The sequence below is a fragment of the Sus scrofa genome, chromosome 8 (assembly GCF_000003025.6).
Source record: "Sus scrofa isolate TJ Tabasco breed Duroc chromosome 8, Sscrofa11.1, whole genome shotgun sequence".
NCBI lineage: Eukaryota > Metazoa > Chordata > Mammalia > Artiodactyla > Suidae > Sus > Sus scrofa.
The window spans coordinates 36974891-36990689 of NC_010450.4; the positions used below are offsets into that span (position 1 = coordinate 36974891).

The window sequence follows — 15799 nt, forward strand, 5'->3', positions numbered from 1 at the left end:
ATTGTTCTTGTCATGATTATTCTACCAGAACATCATTAGGTCAGATGAATATCATTACTTAAAACTGTGATTTCTTACCAGCCGTCAGGTGACTTCCATTACATGAAAAACGCTAAAGGTTGGAATTGTTTTGGTTTTTCTTCCAGTGGTTACAAGAAGAAAAGGGCTAAAAGCAATGCAGTATTTATGATAACATTTAAAAATGCACATGAGGAAAAGATTAAGTCAACTCTAATATATTAATATAGTGTAATATATAACTAAAACAGTGTTCAAGCAGTAAATATACAAAGATTTTACTAAAATTGTTAAACTACCACATGGTCATCAAGATTTATAATGTGGCTATTACTTAGAAACATTGTTTACATGGCAGTAGGCCGACTGAATGTTTAGATGTGTGTGTGTTTTTTTAATGGCTTAGTAACAAATTACCACAAATGTAATAGCTTAATACAGCCAAAAATTCTTACCTCACCATTTCTGTAGGTCAAAAGCCTGGTACCACATGGCTGGTCTGCTCAGGGTTAACACAAATCTGACTCAGAGGGGTCCCTCAGGCTGAGTTCTTCTGGAGGTTCTGGGAGAAGTCAGCTTCCATGTTTAATTTCAAAGCAATTTATATTCCACGAAAAATTCAGTTTTTTACAGTTTTAACACTGTGGTCTCTGGTTTCCTTTCTGACTGACTGTCCACTGGGACTGCTCCTTGGTCTGACATTCCACCAGCATCTCTTGCTGCAAGGCCTCCTTCATCTCCAAGCCAGAAAGGGTGCATCAAGTTCTCATGACTCTGACTCAGACCTAGAGTTTTGTGATTCGTTAACACCCACATGGATAATCCCGCTCTTGGTAATCAATTGATTTCATAACTTAATCGTACCTATGGAATTCCTGCTCAGGAGTGTTGCTTAAACTTGGCTTCTGCACACCGGCACAGAACTGAATCATGGAGACAGAGTTTTGGGTGAAGTAAAAATGAATAGCTTCATTTCTCTGCCAGACTCAGGGAACCACAGCAGAGCAGTGCCCTCTAAACTGTGCATCCCACCCCGAAGGCGGTAGTGAGGAGTCTTACAGTGTTCAAGGAGTGGGGTGTGGTCAGCTCATGGGCATTCTTCTGAGTGGTTGGTGGTGAGTTAATGGGAAGTCAGAATCATCAACCTTCTGGTTTCAGCTGGTTTGGGGTCTATTTGTTTGTGGGCATTTAGTTAATGTCTTTTACCTGATGAGAATTGCAGTCTGCAAAACAGCTTGAAAACACATTATCAACACATTATCACTCTACTATGTAGAGTATTATCTACATAGTCCTTGAAGAAGAACTAAAGGTCCTTGACTTTGTTGAATGACTAAAGTCTTATTTTGTCTTGCTTGACTGTTTTCCTTTCTTTGGGCATTTTCTCACTTCTATGATTAAATTTATTTTTTGACTGAGCTTTTTCTATAGACAAAAGGCAGGCGGAAGATGTAGGTGGAGGTCGATCCTGCGAAGGCCCCATAGAGTCCTGCTCAGTTATAGGAGTACCTAGATTACTATTTAATTGAATAATTGAGAGAAGATGTGTATACACCAAGATTCTGGGCAATACTGTATTTGAGAACATCTTAGAAGTCTGTCTATAGATAACAGCTCCATTTCTCACAGAATGAATTCTTTCTGGGGAAATAGTTAAATAAATCTACTTAAGAAATTGTTCTGATGTCAGGAAGGAGGATAAAGAAACCAGCCATCCCTATGTGGAAACTGTATTTTTTTATATTTAAGAAATAACAAGAAATCTCTTGAACTGATGGGAACTGAAGGAGTGGATAGAAAAGGAAAGCAGTTGCTTGGACTATGGATTTAGGTCCTGGTTAGTATTTGTGAGGTTTTCAAATTTAAAAAAGGAATTTGTTTTTAATTGTCTTTCTCTGATCTAGTGGGTACATCAGTGGTGCCTCAATGTGTTTTCAATTTACATTTCCCTCATGACCAACTATGTAAAATGTCTTTTCATATCATTATTAACTAGTTACATATGCTCTTTTGAGAAGGATCTTTTTTCCACTTTTTAAAATAATTGAAATATTTTTTCTTTATTGTTGAGTTATAACATCTTTTTGTGAATATAATTTGCCAAACATGTTTTCCTGATATTCTCCCCAGATTAATTTGCCTTCCTTAATGATGTGTTTAACAAGTAAAGTTATTTTTTATTTGGAAAAAAAAAAAAAAGAAAAAAACCTGTGATTTCCAGAATCTTAACTCTGTAAAGTGGTAATTGTAATTTTCCTGGTGGTCTAGCCTCAGCTTCCCGTTGCATCCTCGTTACCTGCCCTCTCTCCCTTTAATATTCTGCTCAATTACTTCAGGGTTCAGCTATCTAAGCAGATCTCATGCTTTCAAGTCTCAGTTTGTCAAAGTGTCTTTCAAGTTTTTTGGCACAGGCTATTCCTGCCTTCAGGAATGCCCTTCCCTCCCAGCTCTGGAAAAAAGCTTTCTCCTCCTGAAGCCGTATCTACTTCTTGTTGGTAGAATTAACAACCCTCCTGTCACTATTAGAACTCTTTAGAGATATATTGAATTTACTTGTATTTGTTTCCGTCTCCCCGATTAACCTATGAATTTCTCTAGGAAGGGAAAATTCCCTTCTACATTCTCTGCACTGCGGATCTTTGGGATGATAAAGTCATCTCTAAGTCCCACAATGCCCAGAACATAGCAAAGATTTAATATATACTATTAAACAAATGAACAAACGCCTGGCCCAGGGTCTCCCGCCAAACAAAGAATTATCGAATTGTACTGACTGAATTTAATTTAATTCAAACAACTCTTGTTCCTACAGAATCCCACTCTGCTAGGAAACAGAGGTTAGACCCTCTGGGTGTTTCAGGGTCCTGCTTTGGTAACTAATAGGAGCTAACACGCTGGCAGTTAAAACAGGGTTTTCTTACTAGAACCTAGAAGAAAAGTGGGACTTGCAGCAAATGGCTCTAGAAAAAGGACTGGCTGCCTGAGACGCTGCCTCTATACTTGCTCCCCTCACCTCTCAGCCTGGAAAGACGGGAAATGAGGAGGGAAGAAAATTGGGGGGTGGGGGAGCGAATGCAAAAGTTGACCCGCCCCTCTCTCCTTCTCTCACCCCAAGCTAGCTTTCCTAAGATGCTTGGCGCTGGGGGCGCGGGGGAAGGCGCTGATTCTTGGAGTCCTCAAATACCTCCTGACTTTCCTTCTCTGGCTCTCGCTCGCCACTCACTTCGCCCCCCAGCCCCTTCATGCCTGCCTCCCGTCATCACACACACCACGTAACCAGAGAACCGCCTCCCCTCCAGACTCCCAGTGACTGTCTGAGACCCCAGTGACTGTCAACGAAAGATGCCAGTCGCAGGCAGCCTAAGCCAGATCCCTGGGAGTTGAGTTAAAAAAAAAAAAAAAAAAAATCAGGTTGAAGGCAGCAAGGAAAAGAATATAGCAACCTCCAATGCACAAAGATCCTTATCCACATGCACGTAGGATCCCGAACAAGGAAACAGCAGGGTATCTTTTACTACTCGGAGGACGCGGAGCACCACAAACAGGAACTTTAAAGGGATTGAAATCTGTTGCCTGTTCCACTAGGAATATTGTTTGCAAGGCACAAGGTGTCTTTTGGTAGTGAGCACCCTCTGCGCATGCGCAGGTCCATTCGGGAATTACTGCCCTGCCGCCGACTAAGTTGCATTCCTTGAACCTTCGCAGAAAAGACAATTCTTTAATCAGAGTTAGTAATGTGGACAGTACAAAATCGAGAGAGTTTGGGGCTTCTCTCTTTCCCTGTGATGATTGCCATGGTCTGTTGTGCACACAGGTGAGCTGCTGTTGTTGAATGTCTCTATTTTCTCGGTGTTTTTCTTTTTACATGCTTGCTGGATCATGTAGCTCGTTATTTGGGGGGTAGGTGTGCCTGTCTATTTTTATGTATGCTCACAGTTTGTGTTCATTCTGAATACGGTCCCTACTTCTTCCCTTCAGCGCCAATGAGCCCAGCAACATGTCATACGTGAAAGAGACAGTGGACAGATTGCTCAAAGGATATGACATTCGCTTGCGGCCGGACTTTGGAGGTAATTCTTCATCTTTTTTTCAACCTGTAACCCACATCTAGTTCTCCTTTCTTGTCAAAGATAAATGTCAAAAAAAAAAAAAAAAAGAAGAAGAAGAAGCATGTCATTTTCGTAAGCGTGCACTACGCCCTAAGCGCTGGCCACACACGCACACACATGCACACGCTGGACCTTCAGTCGCAGGTGGATGAAACCCCAGGCAAAGCCGACCTTCCCCTGGCTCGACACACCCTCTGCATAGTCACTGCATCACGCGTGTGCCCACACCTGTTTTCCCAGGCTGTCCCCTGCAAGGGGGTGGAGAGGTGGGGGTGGCAGGAGCCCATTCCGAATGTAGTAAGCGCAGGGAAGCCCTCTGCCCCTCCCCAGCCTGTCGCCACTCTGAGATTAGGTCCAAAATGTGTTCCACCTCCCCGGCAGGGCCCCCCGTGGACGTCGGGATGAGGATCGATGTCGCCAGCATAGACATGGTCTCCGAGGTGAACATGGTAAGTGGCCTTCCGACTGGCCGGGCGGCCAGGCTTACGCAGATGCGAAATGGGCCGGTCTCCGTGCCCTCTGTGTTTCGTTGGCGGTCACCTCGCCCCGGCCCCTGGAGTCCCACTCCGCGCGCGCTCCCTACTCTGTCGCACACACCCTGCTGTCCCTGGTTTGTATTTTCCACACACACGCGCGCTCACACACACACGCACACACGGGCTACTGCGGTGTTCTGGAGGAAACGTGCTCCGCACTATTTGGGGAAGGACGAGTGACTGTGGCGACAGCGGAGCGGGTGGGGCGGAGTCAGCGGTACTTTCGCAGGGTTTCCTTTGCTGTTGCGATGCGCAGGGCACCATCTGCCGGCGGCCGGGCGGGCTGCACAAGAGTATCCCCGGACCGTGGTCCGCAGCCGCCTCCTCTCCAGGAGCGGTCCCAGCCGCCCGCGAGCCGGACCTACCCAGGCCCGCCACCAAGGACCCAGAGCGTCCCCTCCCTCTTTCCAGGCTCTGGCACACCGAGTGGCAGGAGCAACAGGCTGAGGCAACAGTCCAGCCTGCTAGCTAATATGAAAGTGTTCTAGCCAGCTTCGGGGGAGAGGCTGGTATTGTTCTCACGTGGGGTTGGTGAATTTGTCTTGCTGCACCTTGCGAATTTAAGTTGAGACGGAATGGGTCGAGTTATTGCTTTACTTTGCCTTAGAAACCTAAGCATGCTGAAAAAGCCTGATCAAAGAGATGGTGGAAGGGGGATGCGGGTGTGTGTGCGGGTGGGGGGCGACAGTAACAGTGCAATGCTTTCATTGAGATGAGTTAAGGTTTATTTTTTTTTCCTCCTCACATTCTGAAGCTGTTGCAAAATGGATTGAAATCATAGCTGTCTGTCACTTTCTCTATTGGCTGTTTCCAACCACTGTGGGGTAGCAGTTTTCTAGAGTTTCTAACTGTTGCTTCTTATAAGGCAGGGGGGAAAGATCGTTGCTTTTCTAGAACCAGCCACCCAGGGAACAACTAGACCTACCTGAGCAAAATGCCATTTTATTGCACTTGCAAAAAAAAAAAAAAAAAAAAAAAAAAAGAAAGAAAGAAAGAAAAATATATGTATATGGTGGCAGCAGAAATTTAGACAGCCTGAATAATTTAGACACTAAAGCCAACTGGGATTTTGTCACTTTATAGCTGTAAAGGCTATTGAATTGTCATTTCATTTCAATATTCGTGTGTCGTTTTATTTTAACACGCTAAGACTTAATTTTTTTTTTCTTTTCTTAGGGTATTTAGGGGAAGAAATACATATATTGAAAATCTCTTGAGTGGGGATTAGAATAAAAAGTGTGGTTATTAAATTTCTGTGTTTTAATGTTGTAACTTCCTCTGCTATAAATAGCTTATTTTAAATACCATTTTAAATTAATATCTCTGAGGGATGTATTAGAAAAGCAATCTTGAAATATTAATGTACAATGAACATTTTCTGAGTTGGAAAATATTTTTAAAAGACTCTTTTTTTAATATTCTGTTCACATACATGTCACTATCACAAAGCACCCAAGACTCACTATTCACTTATGCTTGGAAATGTAATAATATTTACAAACACTGGCGAGTGTAATAATGTGTGCATATATACAAACTGTACCCAATCTGTGCTATTGCGACTGGATAAATTAGACAATTAGTTTAACAACTTGTTTGTATCATGTAGATAAATGATGATAATACTTTTCTTTTCACTCATTTATTTTGGTGCCTTGTAAGTACTCACACAGATAATTTATAAACTAGGAGAATATTCAGAAAGCTCAAAAGGCAAACTGCATTTTCCAGTGGTCTGCTTTTCAGAGTACTATGCTTTTCAGAATTTTTTAAATGTGTAATTCTGTTCAGGATATTTATAAATGACTTTTCACTTAAAAAAAAAAAAACTGAATCGAATAGGGAGATTGCTGTTAACTAAAATAACCACTACAATGAAAAGCCTCTGTATAACCAGTTGTTCAAGTGAATTCATATAAAAACTCAGAAAAAAATACTGAATTTAATTTTAGTACTGCCGGAATTAGCTCTTAATGATGGAATAATATAATCTATTTACTCACTGTACCATATATATGTACTTGATTTTTAAAAATATTCACCCAACAGATAAACCTTTAAAAATATAATCTGCTAAATTACCCATTACCTTTTCACAAAAATGTTAGGGACACGATGGGAAAATAGAAGCTACTGAACATTGAAAAATAATAAGCCTTGACTTACTTATTCTTACTAGTTTCTCTTTTTAATGAGCCCTACCAAGAACGAAGTTTTATTTTTTCTTCTGTCATCTATGACAAGCATTGAAATATGTGGGTTGGAAATAATGCCCCAAAAATGGAAACAAAGAGGAATTTTAGAATTGAGGGATCTATATAAATACAATCTGGATAGTTAGCCTTGGTTAAGAGCACTGTTTATGATGCACTTTGATTTTTAGATAATATAAGCAGGATTGAAATGTCAATAGGAAATAAGACATTTATATTAAGCATGTTTCAGAAGCTTGATAAGCAGTAACTTCTGCTGAAAAGGAGTAAGAGGCAGTTGGAGCAAAAGGATACAGTAGCCTCCAGAAATTGCCTCAAAGTAACCACTAACATGGAGGGGAGATCCGATTTGATCTTCTGATTGGTCTTGGGCAGGATACCTTATTTGAATGGGGAACAGGTTATATAGCAGTGGGGTGAGACCTGGGTGACATTCCTTCTCTAGTAGGAAGTAAGCAGCCCAGGCTGATCAAAGTGGGGGAAGGGGCATTACAATGAGACATGGCCAGAGGCTTTTGGGTTTAAACTTCTTGAAGGAGACTTGAAGCCTATAACATTAGCACAATAAAACAGGTAGTAATAGGTTATTTAATAGGAATTTTTCAACAAAATTAACAATAAATAAGAATGGACATTGAAAAAATAAAACTAGTTTTAAAGAAAACTCAAATTAAAATACATTGCTGAAACATTGGTCATTTTAATATTTTTATTCATTGCTGTTATTGGCCACACATTTCCAAAGCTGGGAAAATGACGTAATTGTATATTAATGGGTTTGAAAGCTAGATTCTGTTAATTCGTGTTCTCTTCCTATGCTACCCTCAGTGAAATATCATTCCAGATTGGTTTCTAACATTGCCTGTTTTAAACACTAACATCACATCAAGAGTATTTTCTGATTCACGTCCTTCCAGATTTCAAATGTTTTTTCCCAAATTTAAGACTGAGTGAGACAGAGAGAGAGATTTTTTAGTCAAGAATTTCTATAGTCAAGAATTGTTGGTTCTGACCAGCGAATGCAAAACCCCTGAATGCAGGAAAACCTCTGAATGCAAAACCTCTGATGCAGGAAAAAAATATACTTGGGAACGAGAGTTTTCTCTTCAGACAATAATGCTAAATCAGGAAGAATGAAGAATTTTTCTTTGGGCATCATGGGATATATTGTGCATTTGATAGGGACTACATACTGTCATTATTTTCTGAACAGTGATCTTAAAAGAAACTACTGTAATTACCATATATTTTAAAGTAAATCTCTCAATCCTTCTCTTTTAACAATTTCTGCCAACACATATACTGATAGACAAACACACACAAAAGATTGATGCAAGAGGAATAAGAGGCAATTGGAGCAAAAGGACAAGCCCCCAGAAATTCCCTTAAAGTAACCACTAACGTTGCCTGATGTAAACCCAATAAAATACAAATAATAACAAGCCAGTCTTCTCCTAGAGTAGTAGGTTGGGGGCACAAGATATTAACCGCCTGCAAACAAAAGGTTGAACTCTTGCATTTCAGATGCCAATGACTAACTGTTCCTTCTCATTAAAGAGGCAGCTCCTGATCATCAAGGAGGAGTTCCAAGCACAGAGCTCTCTGTCCCTGATCTAAAGACTTGATGGTTTGAATGGCCACCCCCAGACAACTTAACATCTATTGAGTCCTAGCTTAAAGCTGTTCCCAGTAATGAATAGCTGTCATGTATTCCTTGTTTCCTTCCTTCAGGCATGCATCATCAATGGCCAGCTGATTTTACATTCCTTTCTGTTTGTGCCTGATTGCTCCATCCCTTTAATAGAAAGATTTATTAACTAAGTTGGGTGTCACTCTGTTTCTGGTGGAGCAAGGGACCCATCCTCATCACCAAATGGTTCTAACAGAAAACAAGAGAGGAACCGATTGAATCTGAAGCTGAGGTAGAAGCCTTAGTGCACCCTGGAGAGTGGAATATGGAGGTTCCAGGCTTGGCCAAAGATATCCAGTTGAGACCTAGGCAGGAATATCCCTGCAAAAAAGCAGTACCCCTGAAAATCAGAGGCAGAGGAGGATACTGTTAAGAACCTAACTCATTTATGGAGAGAGGGTTTCCCAAAGGCAAGGTGCCACCCATGGACCAGGACATCAATGGGAATCGAGGGACCCAAAGGAGACAGTGGTGCACCTGATCCCCAAGGTTTCCAAGCCCCCCTGCCCCAACTGCCCTGTGAGCCTTGAGCCTCAGGTCCCATGGGTTCCCGTGGTTCCCCAACCCCCTTGGCAAGAATGGTAAAGTTAGAAAGCCTGGAGGCCCCAGTGAGATTTGAACTCATGACCCCTGGTTTACAATGCTCTTACAGCCATTACAGTGAACACTAAAAGCAACTCCTCTTCCTCCCCCCAAAAAACCTAAAATGAGTCAACTTTCTAAATAATGGCCAAAAGAAAAACAAACTTAACTTCTCAAATATCCACTATTGTTAAATTCCGCTGTTGTTATTTTAATATTTGATTCCAGAGGTTTCTGGGGCCCACTGCAGTTATGTCTAATTACCATCATCTTAGTGACACAAAACAGTAACCACTTGTCACAAATCTCCCTCCCGCATTTCTCTAAACCAGTGTTTCTCCTTCTTTAATGTGTATCTGAGTCACTCTGGGATCTCAAAGTGTTAAAAGGCAAATTCTGATTCAGAGGCTGGGATGGAGTCTGACATCCCACGTTTTTAACAACCCCCAGGTGTTGCCAATTGCTGGTACGCGGACAGCACTTTGAGAAGCAAGTTATTCTAAGTTCTAGCAGTATCACAAAATGATTTTTTTCCCCGCTTAAATTTCTCCAAGAGTGGTATTTTTCCAAGGTTTCAAATTAAGTTTCAAGTTAATTTCTAGGTGGTTAAACCGGTAGCTGTGCCCGAATGTGAAAATTAGTTTAGTAATTGATGGTAAGCAACAGGATGAAGATGAGAGCCTGGATGATTGGGTTTGACTTAAACTAATAAGCAGTCCTCCTAACTGTCAATACTTCTGAGTCAGCCAGCCTTAAATGATGGCTATGAAAATGTCACCAAGCACCTAACTCCAACAAGGCTATCCTGCTGCTTTACAGAACAATGACTTTTCTCCTTCAGAATAGAGAACATTGCAAGCCAGATTTCCCCCCACTAGGAGCTTGCAATAGCTTTATACAATCACCTCAACATACTCTTGCTACTGTCAGTAAATTCTCTGAGGTTATAACAGAATTCCTCTGCAAATAGAGCAAGTACAGCACTACCCTGTAAAGGCATCAACAGTTATCAGCAGTTAAAAATATAAATGCGTTTTTCTCTTATATGAGTAATCAACCAGGTCTCACTTTTAGGTGCTGGGTTACAATATTATACCATGTGGAGAAGCTAAGAGAGGAAAAATTTCCCTTTGTCTTTCTGTTTGGAGAGATCTTTTTATACTCTAAGACACATCAAAGCAAGCCTATCCAGAATTTGTAAAGTTTGAGATCACATTTGAAGCCTCTGTTCTTAGGATTACACAGCCAGACTAGGTATTAAAGAGTGTAATACAATGAAAATAGTGACATCTATTGAATGCATCCTATGCATAAGGTATGGCTATCAAATGCTTTATATTAGCAGCCCATTTAAAGCTCTTCAGTTATCATCTCCCATTACAGTTGGGGAAACAGGTTGAGAGATGGAGAAACATAGGTCAAAAGAGGTTAAAAAACTTGCTCAGAAGTTACAAATCTAGTAAAGAGAAGAGCCAGGATTTGAACCCAGGCAGCCTAACTCCAGCATCTGGCTCCTATTTTCGAGGCAAGTAAAAAAACATATTCTTGATATTTACCTTTGGGACCTTGAGAGAGTCACTTGACTTCTCCGGGCCTTAAGTTTCTCCTCTGCAAAATGCTAAACCTCTATCTAATTCAAATCTTCTACCATATAAACTTAGGCTATTGAATATTTTAGACTTTGTCAAAAATCAAGATTCTTCTCCATCTTATTTTCCTGCTACATTCCATGTAACTCCATTTTGTTCTCCTGTTAAGATGTGTCAGTCAACAAGCAATTATTTATTGATTTTTTCTTATACATACTTTCTAATTTTATTTTTCATTTTAAAAATTGTTTTTGAAGTGTAGTATTTACAGTACTGTGATAATTTCTGCTGTACAACAAAGTGATTCAATTATATAGGTACACACATCCATTCATTCTTTTTCATATTCAATAGGCATTTATTGAATTCCCACTGAATGTAAATGCTGATAGTCTCCTGGGAACAGTGTAATAATGACTGCGTGCCATCCAGGGCCTCTTGAATTACCATTTTAATTGGTCATGGCTTTATCATCCATTTTTTTCCCTAGTTAAACACATTCCCAAAGACAGCAACAAGAAATGTTGAATCAATGGTCTTCAGAATGAAACTTGACTGATGTCCACTTTATATTGTATTGATCATTGGAGTCAAGACCAAATTGGAAGTATTTCTATATGATGCTGTCCACTGTATTTATTGCTCAACTATTGCCAAACTAATAAATGTTTCAACACTTAATGTGAAACAGAAGGACTCCTTTATTTTCTACGATCTGGGTATCCCAAAGGATTTGCCCAATCCACCTAAAATCTTTCCATCAGGTGGTCTGGGAGCAAGAGGTAAAGCCGAGGTGTTCATCTCAGTTGAACATCACTCAGGATCGGTTCTGTAAATGTTTGGTGCATTTTTCTTGGCAGGGTCCTAGACTCTTGATAGCACCCTCAAAACACACTTGAGATGACATCTTTCATTATCAGGGAAGGTCAAATATTTCAAAAGAAAAACAAATGGTATTAAATATTTCCAGTTGATCTGAGTTTCAGTAACTCAACTTTTCATCATTGAGGACAGTAGGAAGATGAGTGGTATATGCTTGCAATTGATTACATGTTAATACAGGGTTTCCCCATGAACTTTTTCAGAGCACTGAATCCTGTTTTTCATAATCCCAGGATAGAGTTTCTGCATTTTAGAATATTTCTGTTTTCAGAAGACCATGAATTTCATAAAGTCTCTTGACTGCTGATCGTTGAAAGAAATTGTAGTCAGTAGCATATAACAATCTGTTGCTCAACACTTGGCAAAAATGCTGGAAACAAAGTTTAAAATGAATTCCTATCACTGGTGATAACTTAGAAATAAGGCTGGTCACATGAAGCATGAAAGATGAATGGGTTTTCTTTCTTTCCTTTTTTATTTTTATTTTTATTTTTATTTTTTGGTCTTTTTAGGGCCACACCCACAGCATATGGAGGTTCAAGGGCTAGGGGTCCAATCAGAGATGTAGCTGCCGCCTGCGCCACAGCCACAGCAATGTGGGATCCGAGCTATATCTGCTATCTATACCACAGTTCAAGCCAATGCCTGATCCTTAACCCACTGAACCAGGCCAGTGTTATTGAAATGTTCTCAGTTGTATGAAGAGAAGCCTCTCTAGAAACATACATTTTTGTATATGCACTGACCAGTTCTGGAAGAATATACAAGACATGAGTAACAGTGGTTGTCTCTTGGTGGTGGAACCAGGACTGGCTGTGTGACTTGCAGGGATACTTTCTGTTCTTTCTTTTTTTTTTTTTTTTTGCTTTTTAGGGTCCCCAGGCTAGGGGTTGAATCAGAACTACAGCTCTACAGATGCCGGCCTATACCACAGCCACAGCAATGCCAGATCTGAGCCGCATCTGTGACCTAAACCACAGCTCATGGCATTGCCAATCCTTAACCCACTGAGTGGGGCCATGGATCAAACACACATCCTCATGGATGGTAGTTGGGTTCATTTCTGCTGAGCCACAGCAGAAAGTTCCTTTCTGTTCTTTATATTCCCTTTTGAATTGTTTGATTTTTTTTTAAAGAAATCTTACACATTTTACATTTTCACTTTAAAAAGACACATGTACATATGTAGAGAAGGAGACACAAACAGAGACAGAAAGAAATGATGCTGAAATGTGTATGCTAAGGAAATCAATCCTGATCCTGAAAGACAGAAAACCTGCTACAGGTTCTAACAGGTGCTACAATTTGCATTTCAGATAGATCATTCTGAGAGCTGCTTGGAAGAGGAAGTAGAGATGGCTAAAACCAGGGCCTGTGTTCCTAGTCAAAAAGCATCGAAAAGTGTTTCAAAGTCCAGATGAGAGATGATAAATGACTAAAGTAGAACAGCGACCCGAGGACTGGAAAGGAAGGAAAAAAAGATATTCAAATAGAGGCCAATCAGAGGGATGTCATGACCCGTTTGATGTTGGAAGTTAGAGATCAGGGAGCCTAGGCTGTCCCCTGGGGTTCCCTATAGAGTGATGGGTACTATGGCACCATCAGCCCAGAGAGGGAAACAGGAAAAGAAGCCCCAGCCACCTTGTTCACCACCAAAGTAGATATGTTTCCGGATTTAAATATATATATCAGAGCATATCGTTACCAGGTACTGGTGGGAACACTGAGGTAGAATATTGGAGGTTGAAACCATCTTGAAAAAAGCTAGCGACCCCTCTAGTTCTGTTCACAAATAAAGCGAGGTCTGCAGGGAGAAATCTTGGGCCCATAAATGCAGAGGCTGAAATGAGGTGGTTAGAGATCTGCAGAAAGGGTGCTGGCCAAGGATAGAGAATGCAGTGCAGTCAACTTTAATCTGCAGCGATATGGTTCTTTATCGAAGAGGACTCAGACCCTGATAGATTTAGAACTTACTTTTCAAATCCACCCCCACCCAGGGAAGTGACCTTTGTCCTCTGTTTCAGTTGCTTTTATAACACCCATATAGGGGTAGAACGTGATGGGAGATGATATAAGAAAGGGAATGTGTGTGTGTGTGTGTGTGTGTGTGTGTGCATGAGACTGGGTCACTTTGCTGTACAGCAGAAATTGACACCACATTGTAAATTAATGCTAATAAAAATTATATAATTTGTGCTATTAAAATACTCAGAGAAAAAAAATGTTACATCAACTCAGATCAAAAAACCATATAGGTGGGGAAAAAAGATGTGTGCGGAACCCATTTGCAAAGCATCTGCTCTCTTCTCCATTGCGTCCCTAAAATGATTCAGAGTCCTTCTGGAACACTGTGTTTCCATGGGAAATAGCACGGAAGCAGTGTGAGTTCTTGTAGAAAGTGTATTTGGCGATGAAATGAGACGAGGTATAATAGATAGCACAAGTGGGGCCAAGAGCTAGCCCAGAGAGATGAAGCTTTGCTGCCAGGAAATTCAAAAGTGACTCCCAGGAGCTTTGTAGAAGAGCAGAAACATTTGAATGGCTTGGTGGGGATGATCTTAAACATGAAATCAACAAAGCCCCATCCCTACAAATGGTCTCCTGGACAGAGGATACCTATTTAAGCAAAGGCATATTCAGAGATTGTGTCATTTAGTTTAGAGAAAGAAAGTAGAGAAGACGCTAGAGAAATACATTCAAACAGAAGAGGGTTCTTAGGTAGCTGTTAGCAATCAGCTATTCCACCCCTACCGAAAGTGAAAAAGTGTGGGTTAAGGTCCTTCAGATGCAACAGGAAAGTCAGAGGCCAGATGTCTTGTTCTTGTTGCTGAATGGATTAATCAGGGAAGTTGCTAGGAATGAATCTTGCTTGAATGAGAAGGTTTATTCGGGATCCTTCCTGAAGGCGGGGGAATAGATTTGTTGAAAGCTCAGGGTCCCTGCCTACTCAAACCTCCTGTGACTCATGGGGAGTTTTTTTTTTTTTTTTTCTTCTGATCTATTATTTTCAAGAGAATGATATACAATTCTCTAGCTGAGAGAAACAGCTTTGTGGTTTCCATAGAGATAGTTCGACGACATTTATTTGAAATCCTACCTATGCCTAGAACATTTTCTTGTGTCAGAGGCCATCATTTCTCCCTCCTACCACTTGCAATCCCTCACCCACTCAAAGGCATCTAGATCTACTTTAAAACCCACAGGAAATCATCTTTCTTCTATAAAGCTTTCTCTGCAGCCACACGGGAGAGAAATCTACCAGAGGAAGAGTGCATATAAACAAATCAAGACTCTGAAAGACAAAAGACGCTATGTAACATAATTGTCATCTTCCATTTGTATAAGGTTTTTATTAACCTTGACTTCCATCCCCCACCCACAGCACTATCTAAGCCCCAGGAAGTTTAGGATTGTATTCTTTATGCTATGTAGCTCCTCGCATATTATAGGGGCTTAATAACATTTATTAGGATTATAAAAGAATTTTTCTAGCCGTAAAAAAGTGTTAGTAATAATGGCATTTAAAATTTCTAATTCAGAAATTAATAGTTTCTCTGTCAGGTCCACCTTATACCTTCACATGTAATTTTCTTTTATGTTGAGCATGAACCATGAGCCATTTCCATAGAAACAGCTTTATCACATGGCACAGCTAGTTTCACAGATACAAATCTCTTCATGACAAATATCAACGTCATGAAGATATATATGTATCATCATATACAGATATATATATGCATATGTGTGTATACACACGTAACTTTTTAAAAAATTAGTGAATTCTTTCCATTTTTCAAAATGTCATCTGTCTGCTGGTACCTGAACTATCAATATTTCTGGAAACATTTAAGAAATTACTAAAGAATAACTTGATTGGAGTTCCTGTTGTGGCGCAGTGGTTAACAAATCCGACTAGCATCCATGAGGTTGCGGGTTCGATCCCTGCCCTTGCTCAGTGGGTTAAGGATCCAGCATTGCCGTGAGCTGTGGTGTACGTCGCAGATGCGGCTTGGATCCCATGTTGCTGTGGCTCTGGTGTAGGCTGGCGGCTACAGCTCTGATTAGACCCCTAGCCTGGGAACCTCCATATGCTGCAGGAGTGGCCCAAGAAATGGCAAACAAATAATAATAATAATAACTTGATTGATGACTCCAAAGTGAATTTAGAAAGGAGAAAAAT

The 15799-nt window shown here is 40.6% G+C and overlaps 1 protein-coding gene and 1 long non-coding RNA gene across 2 annotated transcripts in view; one reads left to right on the plus strand and one right to left on the minus strand.

Moving 5' to 3' along the window:
• The window catches only part of LOC110262083, a 32285-nt gene extending 31136 nt beyond the window's left edge, over positions 1–1149 (minus strand). The window contains exon 1 of the long non-coding RNA XR_002346626.1: positions 474–1149. This is a non-coding gene — a long non-coding RNA (uncharacterized LOC110262083). The remainder of the gene's footprint in view (positions 1–473) is intronic.
• GABRB1 (gamma-aminobutyric acid type A receptor beta1 subunit) overlaps positions 3124–15799 on the plus strand; it is a 376937-nt gene continuing 364261 nt past the window's right edge. Inside the window, exons 1-3 of the mRNA XM_003356910.5 lie at positions 3124–3832; positions 3997–4088; positions 4509–4576. Of these exons, the coding sequence (XP_003356958.4) occupies positions 3753–3832; positions 3997–4088; positions 4509–4576 (240 nt within the window). The 5' untranslated portion in view covers positions 3124–3752. The remainder of the gene's footprint in view (positions 3833–3996; positions 4089–4508; positions 4577–15799) is intronic.